A 20,130-nucleotide genomic window follows, 5' to 3' on the forward strand; every position below is an offset into this window, starting at 1 on the left:
TGGCTTTCAAATAAAATTGTGCAAATCACCCAGATTCTGTGTTTCTCTTGTTTTTCAGTGTTGTAGGAGGCACCTTTAAGAGCAATACAATTTAAAGTAATGGAAGACTTAAGAACTAGATGTTGAATGCAAATTTTGCCTGGAATCATTCGGAGATAAGTTTAATAACACTTAACTAGAAAAAGTGAGAGTGGAACAAAAGAAGGTTAGTATAATAGGCTAATGATTATCAGCTTTTTTATATAGTTCACTCTTCTAAAAGTCCCTATCTAAGTTTTGAACAAAATGCTTTTCCAGGGGGCAGTGGCACATGGGGAAACTGAACTATATTAAAGATCATAAGAAAACAGGAGGAAATAACACGGGAGCATGTACCAATATGCTACTGAGTGAGTGTGTTTGCAGCCACAGATGCAGCCAGGATACTGGGAACAGGTCTTGCCACAAGTCAGTTAGAGTTAGATGTGCACGTGCTCAGGTGCCAGAATTGTCTTCCAAAAGTGGAGCAAAGGTCTCTGAGTCCAGTCACCCGAGGCAGTATAGACCCGCTGTCTGGTGCCTACACTGTACGTCCTGGGGACCTTCTGTGAGCCTCACTTAGTGTTTGTTCTCTTCACCAGTATTTGCATCTGTGGCCTCTATTCTACAGTCAGGACTATTGGAACATGCACTGTCTGTAAAATATCTAAATAGGAACCCAGGGCAACAGGTTGGTTGACTTACATGTTCTTTCTAAGTATAACCGGTACGAAGGAGTCACCCCCACCCCTGCTCATTTTCACTGCGTCAGCATCCTCGCTAAACTCAGGGCTTCTAGGAACTTTGGAAAGCACTCTCGTTAGCAGATGTTGGTCGAGCATTTTAAGTATGAAAAATCTTAACCTATAAAGATTACAGTCTAAAATAAACTGTTTTGAACCAAGTAACTAAAACATGAGCATTAATTAGTGAACTAGCTCATTTTAAGACACCTAGTGGCAATAGTTTATAATGGTCAGTCCATCCAGTTCTTGGTTTTGAACATTTGTGTAGCACTGACTAGTATTTTCATCAATATTTCTGCCATTGAAAAGTGCTGAGTCTTGATTTCTTCACGTAAAACCCGGGCCCTGCTGAACAAACTGGTGATGGCGTATCTGAGCAGGCGTGGCCACTTAGTAGACACGAGCCCCTTTCCCTTTCTGAACTGCGCAGGAGCCACACTGGATACTCTTTCAGGTTGTATTCACACCCTGTCTTCAAACTATGTTGACATGTATGGTCGCTGTGATTCTAATAGTGTTGAACTTACAGTAACACTTATGGAAAGGAACAGCTAAAATACCTTCTGACATGAGGGTGGCCCGAAGGAGAGCGGGGACTGCGACCTCTCTGGTTGACAGCCTGGACCATTAGCCGTCCCGTACAACTGACACGGCCCTGTCAGAGACACAGGAAAAGAAATTATTTGCCATGCAAAATAACTAGCCATTAAGCACTGTTCTCCTATTAAGCACTGTTTATTCTCCTATTCTCCATAAGACATTATTAACAAATCAATGTGCCATGTTATTAATGACTCCAGCCCCTTCTCAGAAATGTACTTTCTCTGAGTTAAAGAAGCTTTACTGTTTTATCTCGGGTGGTATTTAAAATGACAGCCCTGTCACCTGCTCAGGTCCCTGACATGCCGTGCAGCTGTCATGTAGAGCCACAGACGTCACTGTCGTGCGATGGCTCCGTCTTCACGGGCAGGTAGCTACTGGCTGCAGCCAATTGGGATATCAAACTAGATGATTTTAGTTTTCTTTCATATCTTTTCAGTAATATATTTACTAAATGTTAGTAGTATCCCTTCTAAAAATGATACAGTAAAAGAGACACCAGCTTGATAAAGGAGCATGATAAGCACGCATAAGGATGACAAGGACAGCATAAGGCATATAGGACACCAAGTTTGCATGACATTAACACATTTGAGATTTAAACACCAGAAGCAGGTGCCCAAAATATGCAGGTCATAGGATTAGGGCCTAATTAAAAGCTGTATTTTGTCTCTGAAATTTGCCAGTTGAAAATCTGATAAATGTTGTCATATGAATAGACAAAAGCAATATTAACAAGAGGTAGATGACATGAATATATCACCCATTGTTACCTTGGCTTTTTGTTTTAGCCCCTTCTCCTAATTTTTCGCACTCATCTCCCAGGAGAACGAGCATGTGCGCTTATATATTCTGACAATGGCCAAAAGGGAACACAAGGGAGGAGAAAGGGAAGCAGACTTCTCATTGGTTAGACTCAGGGAATTCTAGCTGTAGAGTGAAGAGCAGCTCCATGGGAATTTATACGCAAAATAAAATTTACTATTGACTTCCCTTCTCATTCCAAGTTGCCAGGAAGCAGGGGCAAGAGGTGTGGGTGTGTGTTTGGAAAAACTGCTTTCTCAGCTCCAGCTGAGAGTGGGCTGGGAGGAGGGTGAGGACAGGAAAACCTCACAGAAGGACTCACTGGGGGCGAGACTGTAGTTAGTGGGGCTCTCCAGCTCTTCCCAAAGCCGGGACCTCTTCAGGGCCATACCCAGCAGAAAAGGCAGAGCCACGCAGGAATGTAATACGGACAGGAGAAGAATTAGGAATTACCAAATAGAAGGAGGTGGTTAAATACTCTCAAGTACTCTTTATACTTGTAAGTTCCTCTAGCATTGACAATATTTGCTCTCAAGGTCACAGTTAAGCCTGACCAGGCAGTGATGCAGTGGATAGAGTGTTGGACTGGGACACAGAGGACCCAGGTTCAAAACCCTGAGGTCGATGGCTTAAGTGCAGGCTCATCTGGTTTGAGAAGAGCTCACCAGCTTGGACCCAAGGTCACTGGCTTGAGCAAGAGCTCACTGGCTCTGCTGTAAGCCCCTGCTCAAGGCACATATGAGAAAGCAATCAATGAACAACTAAGGTGCTGCAACGAAGAATTGATGCTTCTCATCTCTCTTCCTTTCTGTCTGACCCTATCTGTCCCTCTCTCTCTCTGTCACACACACACACACGCACACACACACAAAATTATTCATGGAGTTAGAGTTTAAATGAAATCTTTAACTCTGAATTTGGGGAAGTAGATACTGGTTGCTTAAAAAAAATTCTCTAACCTGGATTTGAATCTTGACTTTCCTAAAACTTTGGGCAAATCAGTGAATTTATTCAGGCCTTTGTTCTGTAAAAACTGGGGTCTGACTCATAATCTTGTAAAGATGAGATGATATTGTGAATATCAAGTGGTACAGTAGCCCCCTTATTCACAGGGGAAACAGTCCAAGAGCCCCAAAGGGTGCCCAAATGCGAGCGATATCCTGTTTTTTCCATATACATATATACCTAGGATAAAGCTGAATTTGTAAATTAGGAATAGTAAGAGATTAACAATAACAAAATAAGTAATAACAATATACTGTAATAAAAGTTATCTGAATGTGGTCTATTGTACTGTGTGTACCGTGTGACTATGACAGACAAAGGGACAATGCACGTCCCATGTGGGATGTCATACTACCAGCGCACAATTTAAAGCCTAATTGTTTATTTCTAGAATTTTCTATTTGATATTTCTGGACCACAGTAACTGAACTGTAGAAAGAGAAACTGTGGATAAGGGGGACCACTGTACTTGACATCATAAATTATTATTAAGTCCATCATTGCTGGTATTGTGTCCCTGTGGGGCTGAGGCATTACATATGCACGGACATGCATCAAGGTGATTTTAGGGCCAGCAGCTTGGCTGACTCCAGTCATGTTTTCTAAGTGGAGACACTTTTTTTGGATTCTTTCAAATACTACGTTTACCCCGTGCCTGTCCCGCCCCCCAGTGCTCTGCATGCTGGGACGAGCCCCGACGCCTTCGTATGACACTCCCAGGCCCTAGAGGAGGCCTGGTTTGTACACCATTTCTGTCCTTTACAGTTGAGTGACATCAGGCAGGTAACTTAACTATCTAAGTAAGTTTCCTTATCTGCAAAATAGAACCATAGTTAATCCCCGGTGGGTTCTTATGAAGATTAAATGACTTAATAGGTATAAAACCCTTGTGTTTCGCATATAGTCAGTCCTGAAGACGTTAAAAGTATACAGCACTGAATATAGATATAATTAAACAACCAGGTGGATATTAAGCATCCCTTAGAATTGTTTTGTTAAATACAATTTTTTCTCCACATAATGGAGTTTTTTTCTTCTCTCTGTCTCCACCCTCTACACTTTCTTATTAGGATGTAATTTACCCAAAGGAAAAAAGTCAAAATATTCTTAGCACAGGGGGCAGACTATGTGCAGAATACATCACCTTGCTAACTTTTGCTAGTGCTCAAAAGGTGCGAAGCACACAGGTCTGTGTATCCCAGGCGTTTATGTGATGGCTGCTCTCTCCACGCTACCCCCCCACAGTGCGCTTAGGATGAGCCTTGCCCCCTCTCCTCCCTTCAAAAGATAAAACAGGCTCGCATGGTTCTCTAAACATTACGCATTTCTACAACTACAGTGTTTTCAAGGCTTCCACTGCTACTTCTTAGAACCTACATGCAAATACTGTCACAGACACTTCCCTCAACTTCCCGAATTTAAGAAAAAGGAATCTGTTACACCATTTATCACCTTTTTGCTCCTCCATCATTCTTCACTTCTGAGCATAAAGGGGTGCGGCAGAATGATCAGTTTGATAATATAGTACTGGTTAACACAGGCTGAGGCAGAAGCTTAGAGCTGAGTAACCAAAACACAGTTTGTTCTTGTGTTATTTAATTACTGTATCACTTTCTATACAAACTGTAAGCCTACTGTTGCCCCACCCTGTGTATTACTCATCAATAAATGATCAGTGACATTTAAAAACTATGCAAACTAACAAGATGTATAATTTTGAGATTTTAACTTGGAGAAAGAAATCCAGAATTCAGTGAAGCACTTTTGAAAAGATGCCTCCAATATGCACAATGGAAAGTGAGGATTTTAGGTTTGAACATCTTATGAGAAAGATCATACAATATTAGCATTAACTAACTGTAATCATACTATTGTGCCAATTCAGTCTAATAATTGTCATAATTAGCAGCTCTGGTGCATATTAATACTGTTGCATTTGCTGTTAACTTTCTCATTTCTTTCCCACTTTCTTATTAACACATAAAGTAATAATGGAAGTGAATAAAGTGAAGGTTGAACTGAGCCAGGCAACCTTATCATGCTAAAAGAAAACAGTGAGCAAACCATCTTTTTCAGTTTCACTCAGCTATGTGTTACTTTTCTATTCCAAACAAACCCAGAGTTTGAAGCTATAGTACAAGTAATAAATTTGCATTCTTAGACTGATTCTATATTAAACATCCAGCTTCTAAAGATTATTTGGTGCCTCATGCAAGGCCAATTATTTATATAATATGGAAATAACATTTATATTTCGTAGTTTATGAAATTTAACTTGTGGCACACAGATCGTTACAAAAGCTTGCCACTTGTATACATAATGCAAATTGAGGAAACATCAAGCTGCAAAACAGCCGTTCCAAAATCCAAGTGCAATACAGAGTAACTTAGCAACACAACAAAACAAAGGAAAACATTTGTGTTTAGATTTAGTTGTCTTATAGACAGGATTACAGTCTAAAATAAATGGTGTTTGTGCTCCTCATTTTGGCATTATGTCTGGTGTAACACTGCACCATGACTCATTATTTCGCTAGACTATGCGATGGCTTGGTCTCTTCTGAACTGCCCTGGTGGCACGCACTGAGTGTGACACAGTCCAGTGTATGCTCAGAGCTGTGTTCTATCCTGAGTAGCATTGGATGTAGTCAGCAATACCTCACGTTTTTCTTATTCCCCAAAGATGAACCCAGGTGGAAAAATATTAACTACTCTGCTGGACTTCAGTATTTTTCTCTTTCTATGGTTCTCACCCTTGCTCCCTTGGCTGCGTTCTTTTCTGCACGTCTCCACTCCAGCCTTTCCCTCTTTCCCTGGTCTCCTCACAGCACGGAGGCTGCAGCGTGCCAGAAAAAGCAGGTGTAGTCAGTCGTCTACCTTTCAAAACCAAGTACTTTTAAAATGTGAAAAAAATTTGAAGATGCCCAGAGGGCATCAAGGAAGTAGGCGTCAACTTCATTTTTCTGTTGACTCTCTGTTAGGCTATTGGGATTAATATATCTTTACAATTTTTGTTTTTACATTTGAAATTGTTTTCAGAGCCTACTCTATCATGCTTTTAAATCATCTTTTAATTCACGAATTACAAGAAAGGCAAAATACTTTAGTATACAATAACAGGTGTTATAAAGTTGAGATTATGACGCCGTTAAACATTTCTATTATGGTATTCCTAAAGCAACAGATGATAACTTATGCCAAGGGTTAGGTGAAAAAGGGTCTGCCACTTGTTCTAGTTTATATACCACTTTGTTTTTCTAAAAGGTAGTGAAGTTAAATCCACCTTCTAGATGATGAGTCACAAAACCTATGTCTGGCGTATTTGGACGTAGCTGCTACCAAAGGCTCTAAGGTGGAAAAGGAGTTTTGCTCTTGAAATTGAAATCCACCAGGGACATGCTCCGAAACTTGCAACAGCGACTACCTAGTGCTGTAAACACAAAATTCTCTCACAGCAGTGAATTTCAATTTCTAAGTGCCCACTTTTAGGATTTCCTCCGATTCTCTTCCTCAGTTCCTTCTCCTATGCCTGTCTTTGGTCCTTTAGGTAAGAAAGGACATTTTACCTTCACCCTCTTCAGTTAGCGTAACGGGTGCATCCACTAACCTTGAGAGACGGTGGAATTATGATATTGGTGACTGTGACCTCTGGGGTTCTTAGACTCCTTTGCTCCCTTAGAGCAGTCATACTACTCTTTGCTTAATCAGAGGTGAAACAGAAGGTTCTGTTAGAAGGGCTGGGCTGATGGCTACCTGATGTAAGCTGACCCACTTCTTATTTCTTCATCTTCTCGTCAAAGGGCGGTAGAGTCAAAGAACCAGAGAGGGTTAACCCTGGGGCTTATCCTGGGATGTGGTGAAGCGGCAGACTTCAGGGCGGCCGAGGGTGAGGGCCGTGACTGCTGTCCTCTGGGCCTTCCCCAGCTGGCCGAGTGTGCTGGGAGCAGGGAGCAGCTTCCCAGCTCCCTGTGTGGCTCAGCCAGCTGTGCAGGGGGTGTGGCCGGCTCCCAGCCCCCCTCCCCCCCCCCACCTCGCTGCGCCTACAGCTGTGGTGGCCCTGGCACAGCCACATGTGCTGCCTGACTCCTTTGGGGGGGGTGGTGGTGGTAACCAGGCAGAGCCAGGAGGTCAAGAGACCACACACCAGCAACGTTTTGGGTAGAAATTCCATCCCAGGCCTGACCTGTGGTGGCGCAGTGGATAAAGCATCGACCTGGAAATGCTGAGGTCGCCGGTTCGAAACCCTGGGCTTGCCCGGTCAAGGCACATGCGGGAGTTGCTGCTTCCTGCTCCTCCCCCCTTCTCTCTCTCTCTCTCTCTCTCCTCTAAAATGAATGAATAAATAAAATAATTTAAACCTATAAATAAAAAAAAAAGTAATTCCATCCCAAACCGACTTGTTACTGTCTTGCAGTACTGTGGGGCTGGACACCAAGACACAGACTGATCCTTGATGTCCTGATGGTGCAGGCGTCAGCCACTCTTTGGGCTGCTGCTCTAAGACAGGGTTATCAGTGCCTCTGAATTAAAATAATGACAATAACTAGCACTTATTGAAAGCATAGCATGTGCCAGGTAAACTGGGTGCTTTACATGTATTACTTAAATCCATATCGTTATTATCATTTCCCAGAAGGGAAACGGGCACAGCGAGGTGAAGTGACTTGCTGAGGTCACATAGGTCAGGAGTGGCAGATCTGGAGCTCAGCTCAGGTCAGCCTGCTGTTCCAGTTCATGCCCTTCACCCTAAACCACACCCAGGCTCTGCTGTAGCATTAGTATTGCTCTGCAATTCTGGTCCGTCTTTGCTGGGCCATTTCTTTCTTTCAATTTCTGTCTCCTCCTCCTTTCGTATTTACGTGGGGCCCTGCCGCAGCCCTCTTTTATCTGATGACCCACCAGAGGTAAATAGTTTAAATGCTCAGAGACCACAAACCTGTGAGGCTGGGCTGCCGCCCTCAACTCTGCATGCTGCCACTGGCCCTGGGCCCTGAGTGAGACCCTCCCCTTGAGAGCTCTTCTACGTGTAAAAATTCATCATGTGAAGAAGACTAGAGGCAGACTCGTAATCATGCTTTTACATCTTTGTTTTTTGTTCTATTAAACTGCTTACTGCAGTGACACTCTGAAACTCTGGCCAGGGAAAATGCCTTGGAATCAATGGCAGGTGTCTGAGGAACAGTCGGTTCTGTATTCAGATAGATCCCAGCCCTTCTAGGGGAAAGAGGAATCACGAACCAGAAAATTTTGGCTTTTGTTGAGTTCTCCACTTTTAAGAGAAGTGAAAATAGAAATTTGTTAGTAATAGCCATGGAAACATTGAAAATAGTTTTTTAAAAAAGCAAGTTCTACTTTGGTTCCCTTAGGTCCACCAAACATGAACCAAACAACAACAACAGAAACATTAAAATGTAACTTTTTAGTAGAGGTTGTGATTTTGACTTTTTCAAGGTGATGGTCATGTATTCATTGATTGAAAAATCAGAACCTAGGAACGTGCGCTGACATGGAAACTGTCCGTTGACACTGAAGAGTTTGCTGTGCTGTCACAACCGAATTGGTGGATAATTTGAGGTTCATTCTAATCCTAATATTACTGCAGAAATAGATCTTTGCATAACAATATAGTACTGGGATAGGAAGAACACTGAATAAACTTAAAAGTTTGTTAATTTTGCTCAAGTTATCTATCATTTTCTAACATTTAGTATTTCCTTCAAAAGAAAGAATGAAACATGTAAGCATATAAAACAGGTCAGAGGCCCTGGCCAGTTGGCTCAGTGGTAGAGCGTCGGCCTGGCGTGCGGGGGACCCGGGTTCGATTCCCAGCCAAAGCACATAGGAGAAGCACCCATTTGCTTCTCCACCCCCCCCCCTTCCTCTCTGTCTCTCTCTTCCCCTCCCGCAGCCAAGGCTCCATTGGAGCAAAGATGGCCCGGGCGCTGGGGATGGCTCCTTGGCCTCTGCCCCAGGCGCTAGAATGGCTCTGGTCGTGGCAGAGTGACGCCCCCTGGTGGGCACAGCGTTGCCCCTGGTGGGCGTGCCGGGTGGATCCCAGTAGGGCGCATGCGGGAGTCTGTCTGACTGTCTCTCCCCGTTTCCAGCTTCAGAAAAATACAAAAAACAAAAAACAAAACAAAACAAAAAAAAAAACAGGTCAGAGATTTTAAAAAGATGACTTCAGGACAACCTCTATTAGTTAGATAATAAAATTGTTCATTTTAGTTCCATCCTCCCCCCTTAAAAAAAAAGCTTGTTATTTGCATGGCTTCTGCAGATTTTATAAAATTCTCCTGTCACACATTGAGCTCTTAAGGTATCAAAATCACTTCTTACTCATTTTTATGTCCCCTGTACCCAGCATAGTATCTTGAATATTCACGAAAAAAGAATTTGCAGTCTTGGAATGGAACATGATACCCAGTTAGCTGCCTACTAAATTCTAAGTAGTCAATTGATTTTTTTTTTTTACTCTAAATCTAAGGGCAAAAACAAGAGAAAACATTTAGATAGAAACAAAATATCTGCCTGACCAGGAGGTGGCGCGTCGGACTGGGATGCTGAGGACCCAGGTTCGAGACCTCGAGGTCACCAGCTTGGACTCAAGGTCGTTGGCTCGAGCAAGAGGGTTGCTCGGTCTGCTGTGGCCCTACAGTCAAAGCTCATATGAGAAAGCAATCAATGAACAACTAAGGTGTCGCAACAAAAAACTGATGATTGATGCTTCTCATCTCTTCCCGTTCCTGTCTGTCTGTCCCTGTCTATCCCTCTCTCTGACTCTGTCTCTATAAAAAAAAGTCAAAAAAGAAACAAAAAATCCTGAATACTACCCAGTACCCGCTGCCCCCCATCAGCAGGGGATGCATTCCGAGACCCCAGTGGAAGCCACAAACTGCAGTTAATTCTGAATGCTAGGTACACTGTTTTTCCTATATATGTGTACCTAGGATAGTTTAATTTATAATTTAGGCACAGTAAGCAATTAGCAACAAAAACGAATAGAACAATTTTAACAAATATACTGTAATAAAGGTTATGTGAATGTGGTCACACTCTCTTTCAAAGTATCTTATTGTGCTGTACAGACAGCTTGGATATGCTGGACAAGGGATTGTTCATGTCCCGGGCAGGACAGCGCGAGATCTCATCACACTGCTCAGAGCAGTGGGAAGTTTAAAATGGATTATTTCTGGAATTTTCCATTTAACATTTTTGGATGGCAATTAACCACTGGTAACTAAAACCATGGAAAATGAAACAAGATTAAGGGGAACTCCTGTATATGGGCACTATCAGAATTATAATTTACACTTACACATTATTTAAGTTCCATTGAGTTAAGTGTGTGTATATTTCCTTTAAATATTTCTTTTGTTTTTCTACAACAGCACATTCACACAACAGATCCTTTTATCTTCATAGACATAATCCTGTCTGAAATGATACTATTTATCTTGTTGACGGGCTTATTTCCTGTTTCAGGACTCTAGTGTGCACCACTGCAGCTCCATCGCCTGTATGACAGGTGTATGTATTAGGCCCTCAGTAATATTCATGGGAAGAATGCACATCTGCACAAGAATTATTCATACAGGAAACCACTGGGGGAATCAATAAACACACACACAAAAAAGAAGTTTTCTGTCTCTTCAAACAAAGATGAATGTAGAAATTGGGGAAATCGTTTCAAGTCAAAGAGATAGGATTCCACCTTTTAATGAAACAGTTCTGTTCTAGTAAGTGTCTGTTAAGCACCATACCTCTAACCACTGAACAGTGTGGCAGTTAGGGGTGCTGGCCTCCCGCCTGCGGGTCTGAAATCTGCATAGAACTTTTGATCCTCCCCAAACTGATAACCTGCTGTTGATTGGCAGCCTTACCTATGACAGGAACAGTTAACACATATTTTGTATGTTATCTATATTATAGTCTATTCTTATAATATAGTAAGCTGAAGAAAATGTTACTAAGAAAATCGTAAGAAAAATATATTTCCAGTGTTGACTGAAAACACACATGTGGAAGCGGGCCTGTGCAGCTCCAGCCTGTGCAGCCCCAGGGCCAGCTGCACACGGAGCTGAAGCGGGACCCGCACCCTCCTGTACCTGAGGGTTTGCAGCCATAACAGTGTAGTTCCCGTCGTCGTCCAGGGTGGAGGCCGTGGTGTGCAGAGAGCAGGTCCCGCTGACATCTCTCTGAATGCTGTAGTGATCATTCTTTGGCGAGATCTGTTTTCCATCTTTAAACCAATAGATCTGTGAAAGGAAACAGAGGAAGAACTAAGGTCTGTGTACTACTGTACGGGGACTGATACATAATAACCGTGCAGTCCGCAGAGCTGCTCCGAGTTTTCACATTAAAATATTAACTGGAACATCGGAATAGGAAATTGATTTTTGAGTGAAAAAACAGTAGGTAACAAGAAAATTTAATTCTATTTTAGTTCTTAAGAATTATATATTCTCCTTTTACTTTAAAAATATGTATGCCAATATGTAGGTATTTAACATTAATATTTATATAGAGGGATCTATATTGAATGTTGACAGTAATTTCTTTTTGCTTCCAGATTTTTTTTTTAGATTTATTCATTTTTTAGGGAGAGAGAAAGGGGGAGGAGCAGAAAGCATCAACTCCGATATGTGCCTTGACCAGGCAAGCCTGGGGTTTCGAACCAGCGACCTCAGCATTCCAGGTCGACGCTTTTACCCACTGCATCACCCCATCAGGCCCAGATTTTTTCTTTTGTTTTCAAATATACTGAATTAAAATGTATTACATTGTAAAGTGAAGGTAAAACAGTTACTGTATTTTAGAGAACAAAAACAGACACAAAACTCTAATCGTTCCACTGAAGTGTGTTGGACAGTAAACGGAGGTGAGGAGGGCGGCACCATTATGGGTTGGTGGCAGGAGGTACTCGACTGCTTTAATTCTGGGCCAAGGAGATTACGATCAGCGGTTGAAAGTTTGCTAGCTCTTCTCATTATGTTAATAATTTTCATATAACATTTTAACTTTGGTTGTTGAATTTTGATGAAATAAAATTTTTTTTTTTTTGTATTTTTCCGAAGCTAGAAACGGGGAGAGACAGTCAGACAGACTCCCGCATGCACCCGACCGGGATCCACCCGGCACGCCCACCAGGGGGCGACGCTCTGCCGTGACCAGAGCCACTGTAGCACCTGGGGCAGAGGCCAAGGAGCCATCCCCAGTGCCCGGGCCATCTTTGCTCCAATGGAGCCTTGGCTGCGGGAGGGGAAGAGAGAGACAGAGAGGAAGGAGAGGGGGAGGGGTAGAGAAGCAAATGGGCGCTTCTCCTGTGTGCCCTGGCCGGGAATCGAACCCGGGACTTCCGCACGCCAGGCCAACGCTCTACCACTGAGCCAACTGGCCAGGGCAAAAAAAATTTTTTTAATGGTCAAATGATCTTTTCTATGGATCCTCCTCCTTCCTTCCCTCTTCTTGAAATAAAATCACTGGTCAATGAATCTGTCATGATTTGAGTGATTCCTTTTGCTTTAGTTTCTGAACTACACAGTTGAAAGGGCTACCATCAGGATGCATAGTGGCAGCACTCCTAATGAGACTGAGATGACCAGCCCACTTCCAGACTTACCATTAAGGAAGAAAATAAATCCCCATCTTTAAGTCCCAAATTCTGTGTGTGTGTGTGTGTGTGTGTGTGTGTCAGAGACAGGGACAGATAGGGACAGACAGATAGGAAGGGAGAGAGATGAGAAGCATCAATTCTTTTTTGTGGCACCTTAGTTGTTCATTGCTTGCTTTCTATGTGCCCTGACTGGGGGGCTACAGCAGACCGAGTGACCCCTTGCTCAAGTCAGCGACCTTGGGCTCAAGTTGATGAGCTTTGCTCAAACCAGATGAACCTGCGCTCAAGCTGGTGACCTCAGAGTTTTGAACCTGGGTCCTCCATGTCCCAGTCCGACGCTCTATCCACTGCGCCACCGCCTGGTCAGGCAAGCCACAAATTCTTTGTTGTCAGTTTTGTTCCTTGCAACCAAAAGTATTCCTAACTAGTTCCTAGCAGAAGAAACCTACTTCAGAGCCTTCAGGTTTTACATAAACTTTTTCCTGAATACGAATCAATGCACAAATTGAGACCACAACGGCATTCAAATTCAGCTCTGTCAAAGCCTCTGAATCTTAAAAATCTTTCTGGAAAGTCCATTTCTAAGGTAGGAAAAGACCTGAAACATACAGCACTTCATAAGTGCATGAATATTCGGGGTCTGACTGCTGTAACTGTTCCAAACTCTATTGTTTAACCAGCTCCAAATTTATAGAAAAGATATTGTTAATCTACAGAACCTAAAAATGAATCAACTAGATGAATAACTATTAGTTCTAAAAGAGTAAATGATCTAAAGCATGACCATTCATAATCATCCTACTCTTCCTGGTGGTTTCATGACTGCTATTGGACGAAGAACTGGTCAGCATATAATTTCTCTCTTTTGCATTCTGCTGCTGTGCCAGTTCTTCAGAACCCTTTTTCCTTTAATCATATCTTCTGCCTCCATTATACTTGGAATACAACTTATGAGTGAAATTTAAGAAATAGTGTCAAAATTTTACTGAGCCTTGCTAATAGGCGAAGGGAGAAAAGGGTACAAGAAGTAAAAACAGTGAACCAGAAATTCTTTTCTGTCATCTCATGTCTCGATTAGAACAAGCATGTCAAGGACATAGTAATTTTTTTTTAACATAAGCTAAAAAAGGATGTAGTTTTAAAACATAATGAATGTTTCATACTTTAATAGCCAATATAATTTATATAGCGTGCAGAAGAAAACAACCCTCCAATAAACTGGCGGGGGGGGGGGGGGGGAGAAGAGGATGGCAATGAAGAAAGGAGGGAGGAAGGGGAAGAGAAAGGAAGGATGGAAAAGAAAATCTAATAAGTTCTAAAAAAATTAAGCCTCTTAAAGCTGTGAAACATTTAAATGTGTACTAGAAAACACAGTTATGTTATACACAGCAGCCCATTTTCAAGTTGTGTTCTTTTGAGAACAGGCATCAATAATCTTAGAACTATGTCAGTGATCTTAAGCCTTGAATAGGTTTAAAAATAATGTGGGATCTTTTTGTGGATATATTTTGAAAGTTATAGATACAATGTCTTGTTGACTTTCATTTATAAGCCGCAAGTTTGTTATTAATACATGCATTTGGTATGTTTGTGAACACACAGCAGTTATCCAGATTATGCCAAGAATATAATAAAGAAGTTTTTTCTAATAGTTTCAAGTCTCATTTTATTAGGGGGTGGATATGGGTTTGAATTTTGAAGGCTTTTTGTTTGCCCTATGTTTCTCTGACTGCCGGGTTGGAATCTGGTTTTAGGGAGAGTATGGTAGTAAAACCCACCTTATGGAGGAAACAGCTCAACACACACAGAGCATTAACACACGGAAGTGCCAAGTACTGTCACGTCACATTCCCTTCTTCCATCGCTGACTCGTCTCAGCTCTGTCACACCAGAGTTAAGATGCTAATTTCAGTGAGTGTATTTTTCATTTCTATATGCTAATTTTATAAAATTGCCTTGTTTTGGGGACTGTCCTTTCTTAAACTTTCTATTCCTTTAAAAACTGTTTTTAATCATCTTGAACATAGTTATTTTATAGTCTCAAGACTGTTCAGCATTGTGCAATACCTAGACTTCTATATTCCTGCTCCTGTTTCCTCATAGGGGTCTGTAAGTTTGTACTGGGGACTCCTTTTTCCTCCCTCCTACGCTATAGAAGTCTGATCTGCCCCAAATTATGAAAGCGTCCTGTGGGGCAGTGTTTGCTTGCTTCTACCATAAACCTAAAGATTTTAATCATCCTGGGCTCAGTTTCCTATTAACTTCTTAGCTTTTGACTCCATATCATGTGACAGTGTAAACTTCAAGTTTCAGGTTCTCATGGGTGGGGTTTTATGTGTGTGTTTTTTAATTCTTTTCTCTCAAGTTCTAGGGAGAAGTGTAATCATGGTATTGCTGTGCCCAGCAACTAAGCTGGTATTCTAGTCTCCCTTTAAAGACAGGGCAGCTCTTTATCTGCGTTTCCATGTCTGTAGGGAGAGATCCCAGCTAGGTCAGCCTAGTCCTCCTGAGTGCCAGATGTTCCTTTATTATCCTTTCTCCACAGGATTCCCATCCCCACTCCCTATAGGAAGGTATGGTATTGTAGATTAAAGGATTAAAGTGGGTTTTTTTTTGTTTCAATTTTGTTTCTGTGAGAGAGAGAGACAGGAAGGGAGAGAGATGAGAAGCATCAACTTGTAGTTGTATCACTTCAGTTGTTCATTGATTGCTTCTCATATGTGCCTTGACTGGGGGGCTTAAACTGAGCAAGCCACCTAGGGCTCAAGCCAGTGACCATGGCATCATGTCGATGATCCCACGCTCAAGCTGGCAAGCCTGCACTCAAGCCGGACGAGCCCACACTCAAGCTGGCGACTTTGGGGTTTCAGGCCTGGGTCCTCAGCGGTCCAGATTGATGCTCTATCTAGTGTAGCACCTCCAGTCAGGCTGATCTAAAGTTCTTATAATTAGTAGCAAGCATACTTTTCTGTATGATACCAGGCACAGGGTTCATGTTCAAGCCTGGCCACTTACCAGCTCTCTACCTTAGGAAAGTTAATTAGCCTCACTGAGCTCACCTTCGTTATTTGCATTTTGGGAGCAACAAAGATGACATCACATGAGTAAATGATGTATGTGTATGAAAAGCTCCTTGTCAATTACTCAATTGTTTCTGTTCTGTTCTGTTCTTCAAACCAAAACAACACCCCTATTCCACCCTTACTGATTTCCAGTGCCTCCTGAATTTGGCCCTGAACTTACAACACTTCAGACAGTTTACCTCATGGGTACTCAGAAAGGCAGTCTGTATCTCTTTCTCCTGCCGCACATGCTGTGGTGTGGAAGCTAAAGTCTTCCTCAGAAGATAGGACTCTTAACAAGCCATGCGAAATTCCAGCTCACCTTTGGCTTCGGGTTCCCAGTCACTCTGCAGGTGAAAGTTACAGGCATTCCCTCAAAGACCTTGTAATGTTTCAGCTTCGTCTCAAAGAATGGCGCTGCTCCATTTTCCACAGGCACGTCCCCGTACTGAACTTCGTCACCCGATTCGTCCACAGGAGACCTTTCCAGCCTGTACTCGATTTCACTGATGAGTCTCTGTTCACAGCTGGAGACTTTGTATTCCTGTATCAAACAGAGCAGATAACGGTAACTACCTCTGTCCCTTGTGACAATGTGTCACGAGTCTTATCCCCTCTCCAATAAGGCACTTTGAAGACAGGGATACTTTTACTACAGAGCCTAGAAGCAAGTCTGAGCCCACTTCAGTTCTATGTGAAACAAAAAAAAATCTGGAAGTGAGTATATATGATATTTCAAATTACCTTCATCCGATAAAAACCTAAAACTATTACAATAGATTTCTCTTTTCCTTTGGGGGGTGGGCAGGGAGAAACGCAACAGCTATATTTTCCTAAGCTGTTCATAAAAATATAGCACGATGGAACACTGATGTCTCTCTCCATAACAGTTGATGCGCATGGTGCACTTCTCCAGCAGGGTCCTAACAATGCCTGTGGCAAGCAGCTGCGACATTATGTAGCATCTCATCAAACAAACAATGGGAAAAGTGGCACTGTGGCTTTTTTTTGTTTGTTTCACTCAAAACAATCCTCAGCTCTGCAGCTATTAGGGACCACTTTTCTTTTAAAAATAGGGTTGACAGCCCAAATCCTATTTGCTTGGTTAAGAAACAAAAGCAAAGCAAAGCCCCCATCATCATCATCCTCTGATGACTAAGGTGGAGGTTGCAGCCTCTGGCTTACAGAGTACAATGAAGATGAGGCCGCCCATTATAGAAAACTTTCTACTCCACTCTACATACAAGATTGTTTTAACTAGGTTTTCCCTTAAAGAAGTTACTGACCTTGAACAAAGTTTGTTGGCTTGAGAGAATATATACAACGTTGTGAATGAAACTGCGAAACAGACACAAGTTTGTCTAACTACTATCAAATTAATCAGTTTAAGAATTAGTACTTTTTACTAGAAAGGCATTACAATGAAAAACTTTTCACAATTTAAAGTTGAGTATCCACTCATGACAATCAAATTCGTTTGTAATAAATAACAAGGAAAATGTCATTACAGTAATTTTGTTCATCTGATAGTTAATGAAAAGAGATACTGTCATAGTATCACAGTTCATATATGGCAGTAAAGACAGATATACAAGGTAAACAAAGGAGAACAGAAAACAGATACAGCGAGAGACTGGAAAGAGGAAAGGTGAAAAGCATAACCTTTTGACCATCCAGAGGACTCCCTACAGAAGCATGAGGAGACTCAATTTCCTGTAACGGTAGAAAAAGAGAAGTGAAGACTAATCATAGAAATAGTGAGAATCTAGCAAGGTTTCTAGTTTTAAGTGAGATTTTTGCAGTAGCTATATTTAACACAAAAACTTTCAGACCCATTCCTCAATAGACATAAGAGTTTACTTGATCCTTTAAACTTGTTTTAAAACACTATAATATGGAGACTACATCCAGAAACTCCCAACGGAGGCGGCAGAGATTAAAAAATGGCTTGAAGGGACTTTTTTTTGGTAGTAGCAGAACAGAAATAGCATTTTCGGTTGTCTGCTGATGGGTGATTTATAACTGTGTAAGTGAAGGAAAATAAAGACAGTGTTTTCTGAACATAGATATTTTACTTTAACTAGAAATTAAAAGCATAATTGGATATAGTCATTAGCTATTTCATAGAATTTCAGGGAATATAAGTTACTCTACACAAAACTCTTTTGCATGAAAGCAGAAGACAGGTAACACAGATATTTGAAAGAAGAATAAACTGATGAATAAGAAAATAAAAAGAGCAGATATCACTGACTGAAATAACTTTTTCTGTCATTTAACACTGTGTCTGGCAGTATAAATAGTGCTTTTCTTTGACCTGCCCTATAATTTTCAAGAAATTGATCCCAAGACTGTCCATAAAGAGTCTGGGGACAGGAGACATAGTAATAATTGTTATTTTTCTAAGAAGTCCAGAGGAACACAGTACCTGGTTAGCTGTTTCCTCCTCTGGCTCCTGGATATTAAAGACAGTTGCACTGTCAGCACCTAGTAACCGACGGGCCATTCTTTCTTCATATGTCAGCCTCTAAACAAAGTAAATCACAAAAGATACAAAATTAGAAAAATCAGTTATATAGTGCTTCATGGAAAAGAACTCAAAAACCCAAACAAATAAGTTTTGATGTTTTCTGTTGCACACTCTCTCGACTTTTAGACACCTGTATGCAAAAGGAGTCTGTTTCTTTCGCTTCTACTGTCCTGCCGTCTCCCCTTCCCATCCTAATGACCTCATCCAGTTTGGGAGAGTGGGGAACTAATCTTGTGAGCCACCAACTGATGTAACAGGAATTTAAGGTGAGTAAAATCAGCAACAAGGCAGAAGCCACATAGAAAATGCGTGTTGTAAACTTATCCTTAACGCTGAACATTTAGACTAGATGGCGGTGATGGTCCTCTCTGTTTTGGGGGTCTCACCACAGTGTATTTTTCCAGGTTGCTGTGTAACACAGGTGAATGTAGGCAAATATAATAATCCACAAGGAATGATTGTCCGTGCTGAGTTCACAAAGCAGCTATGAAAAATACTATGTAATGTTAATATCCACGATCCACGAATCGACTCAGATGAAAACTGCTTGCCCATCCAGCAAAGAAAGTGGTAATGTTTCTGCATGTAGCAACCAGCACATCTGGATTTGGCCAGAACCATTTTTACTTACTATTCTTACACAAAAGAAATGCCAACATTTTTATTTGGTCTATTGGGCTGAGTCCTGCTCTTGAGGGTTGGTTCTAAAATGCCTTGGAATTACAGATCTGGGATGAAATTTAAGAGACCATTTGCCCCATTGGGGCATTTTACAAGCAACTATTTGATTGAAAATAGAGAATAATTAGTAAGGCAGGACCTAAAAAAAAAAAGAGTACAGAAATTATTTCAGATGAACTTCCAAACTTCTGAATATAGATACTAATTCTATTGGAAACTCTCTAATCAGAAAAATATGTTGGGTAAATTTACAATTTCCAGTAATCATTGGTTGCAGTCCCAGCTGAAACCGGGAATTGAAACAAGTCAAGTGCCAAATGACAAACAGTTCTGAAGTTCAAATTATTTCCTTTACTAAGGAAGGAGTGGAGGACGAGAAGAGGTGAAGCAGGTGTTTGGTGCATGGATGTCTCAGTCCACCATGTTGTTATTTAAATTAACTGTCTCATGTTTCTTAAAAAAACAACAACCAAAAAACCCAAAATCAATGGATTCAATATTCAAAGAGAGTTTTAGATAGCTGCTTCCTTAAAAGCCCTTCTAATGATTTCATGGAGAACTGTGTCAACCTCAGAGGGAGGACCGGAGTAATTTCCTCTGTTTCTTTTAAGCCAAAAATACCATTTTTTTTTATAATGACAGAGAGAGAGTCAGAGAGAGGGATAGATAGGGACAGACACACAGGAACGGAGAGAGATGAGAATCATCAATCATCAGTTTTTCGTTGCAACACTTTAGTTGTTCATTGATTGCTTTCTCATATGTGCCTTGACCGCGGGCCTTCAGCAGACTGAGTAACTCCTTGCTCGAGCCAGCGACCTTGGATCCAAGCTGGTGAGCTTTTGCTCAAACCAAATGAGCCTGCGCTCAAGCTGGCGACCTCTGGGTCTCGCACCTGGGTTCTCTGCATTCCATTCCGATGCTTTATTCACTGCGCCACTGCCTGGTCAGGCCAAAAATACCATTTTGATGTCTAGTCCTTCACCAGCATGCACTTGTACCACTAGAAGCTGCACTGACTTTATAGCTTTGTTTCTAAGCACCATGCCATGTGGATACACAAGCCTGTCC

General features: G+C 41.6%; 2 protein-coding genes across 11 annotated transcripts in view; one reads left to right on the forward strand and one right to left on the reverse strand.

Moving 5' to 3' along the window:
• The window catches only part of LOC136337775 (3-oxoacyl-[acyl-carrier-protein] reductase), a 115,353-nt gene that overhangs the window by 45,746 nt on the left and 49,477 nt on the right, over positions 1-20,130 (forward strand). The window lies entirely within an intron of this gene.
• PALLD (palladin, cytoskeletal associated protein) overlaps positions 1-20,130 on the reverse strand; it is a 583,598-nt gene that overhangs the window by 9,440 nt on the left and 554,028 nt on the right. For 9 of the 10 annotated variants that reach the window (XM_066279499.1, XM_066279463.1, XM_066279472.1 and 6 more), the window contains 5 exons: positions 18,277-18,375; positions 17,511-17,561; positions 16,171-16,392; positions 11,279-11,428; positions 1,325-1,419 (listed from right to left, as the gene is read on the reverse strand). In XM_066279499.1, the coding sequence (XP_066135596.1) occupies positions 1,325-1,419; positions 11,279-11,428; positions 16,171-16,392; positions 17,511-17,561; positions 18,277-18,375 (617 nt within the window). The remainder of the gene's footprint in view (positions 1-1,324; positions 1,420-11,278; positions 11,429-16,170; positions 16,393-17,510; positions 17,562-18,276; positions 18,376-20,130) is intronic. The other variant, XM_066279481.1, reaches the window with a different exon arrangement.

This window comes from Saccopteryx bilineata, chromosome 1 (assembly GCF_036850765.1).
Source record: "Saccopteryx bilineata isolate mSacBil1 chromosome 1, mSacBil1_pri_phased_curated, whole genome shotgun sequence".
NCBI classification, from domain to species: Eukaryota; Metazoa; Chordata; class Mammalia; order Chiroptera; family Emballonuridae; genus Saccopteryx; species Saccopteryx bilineata.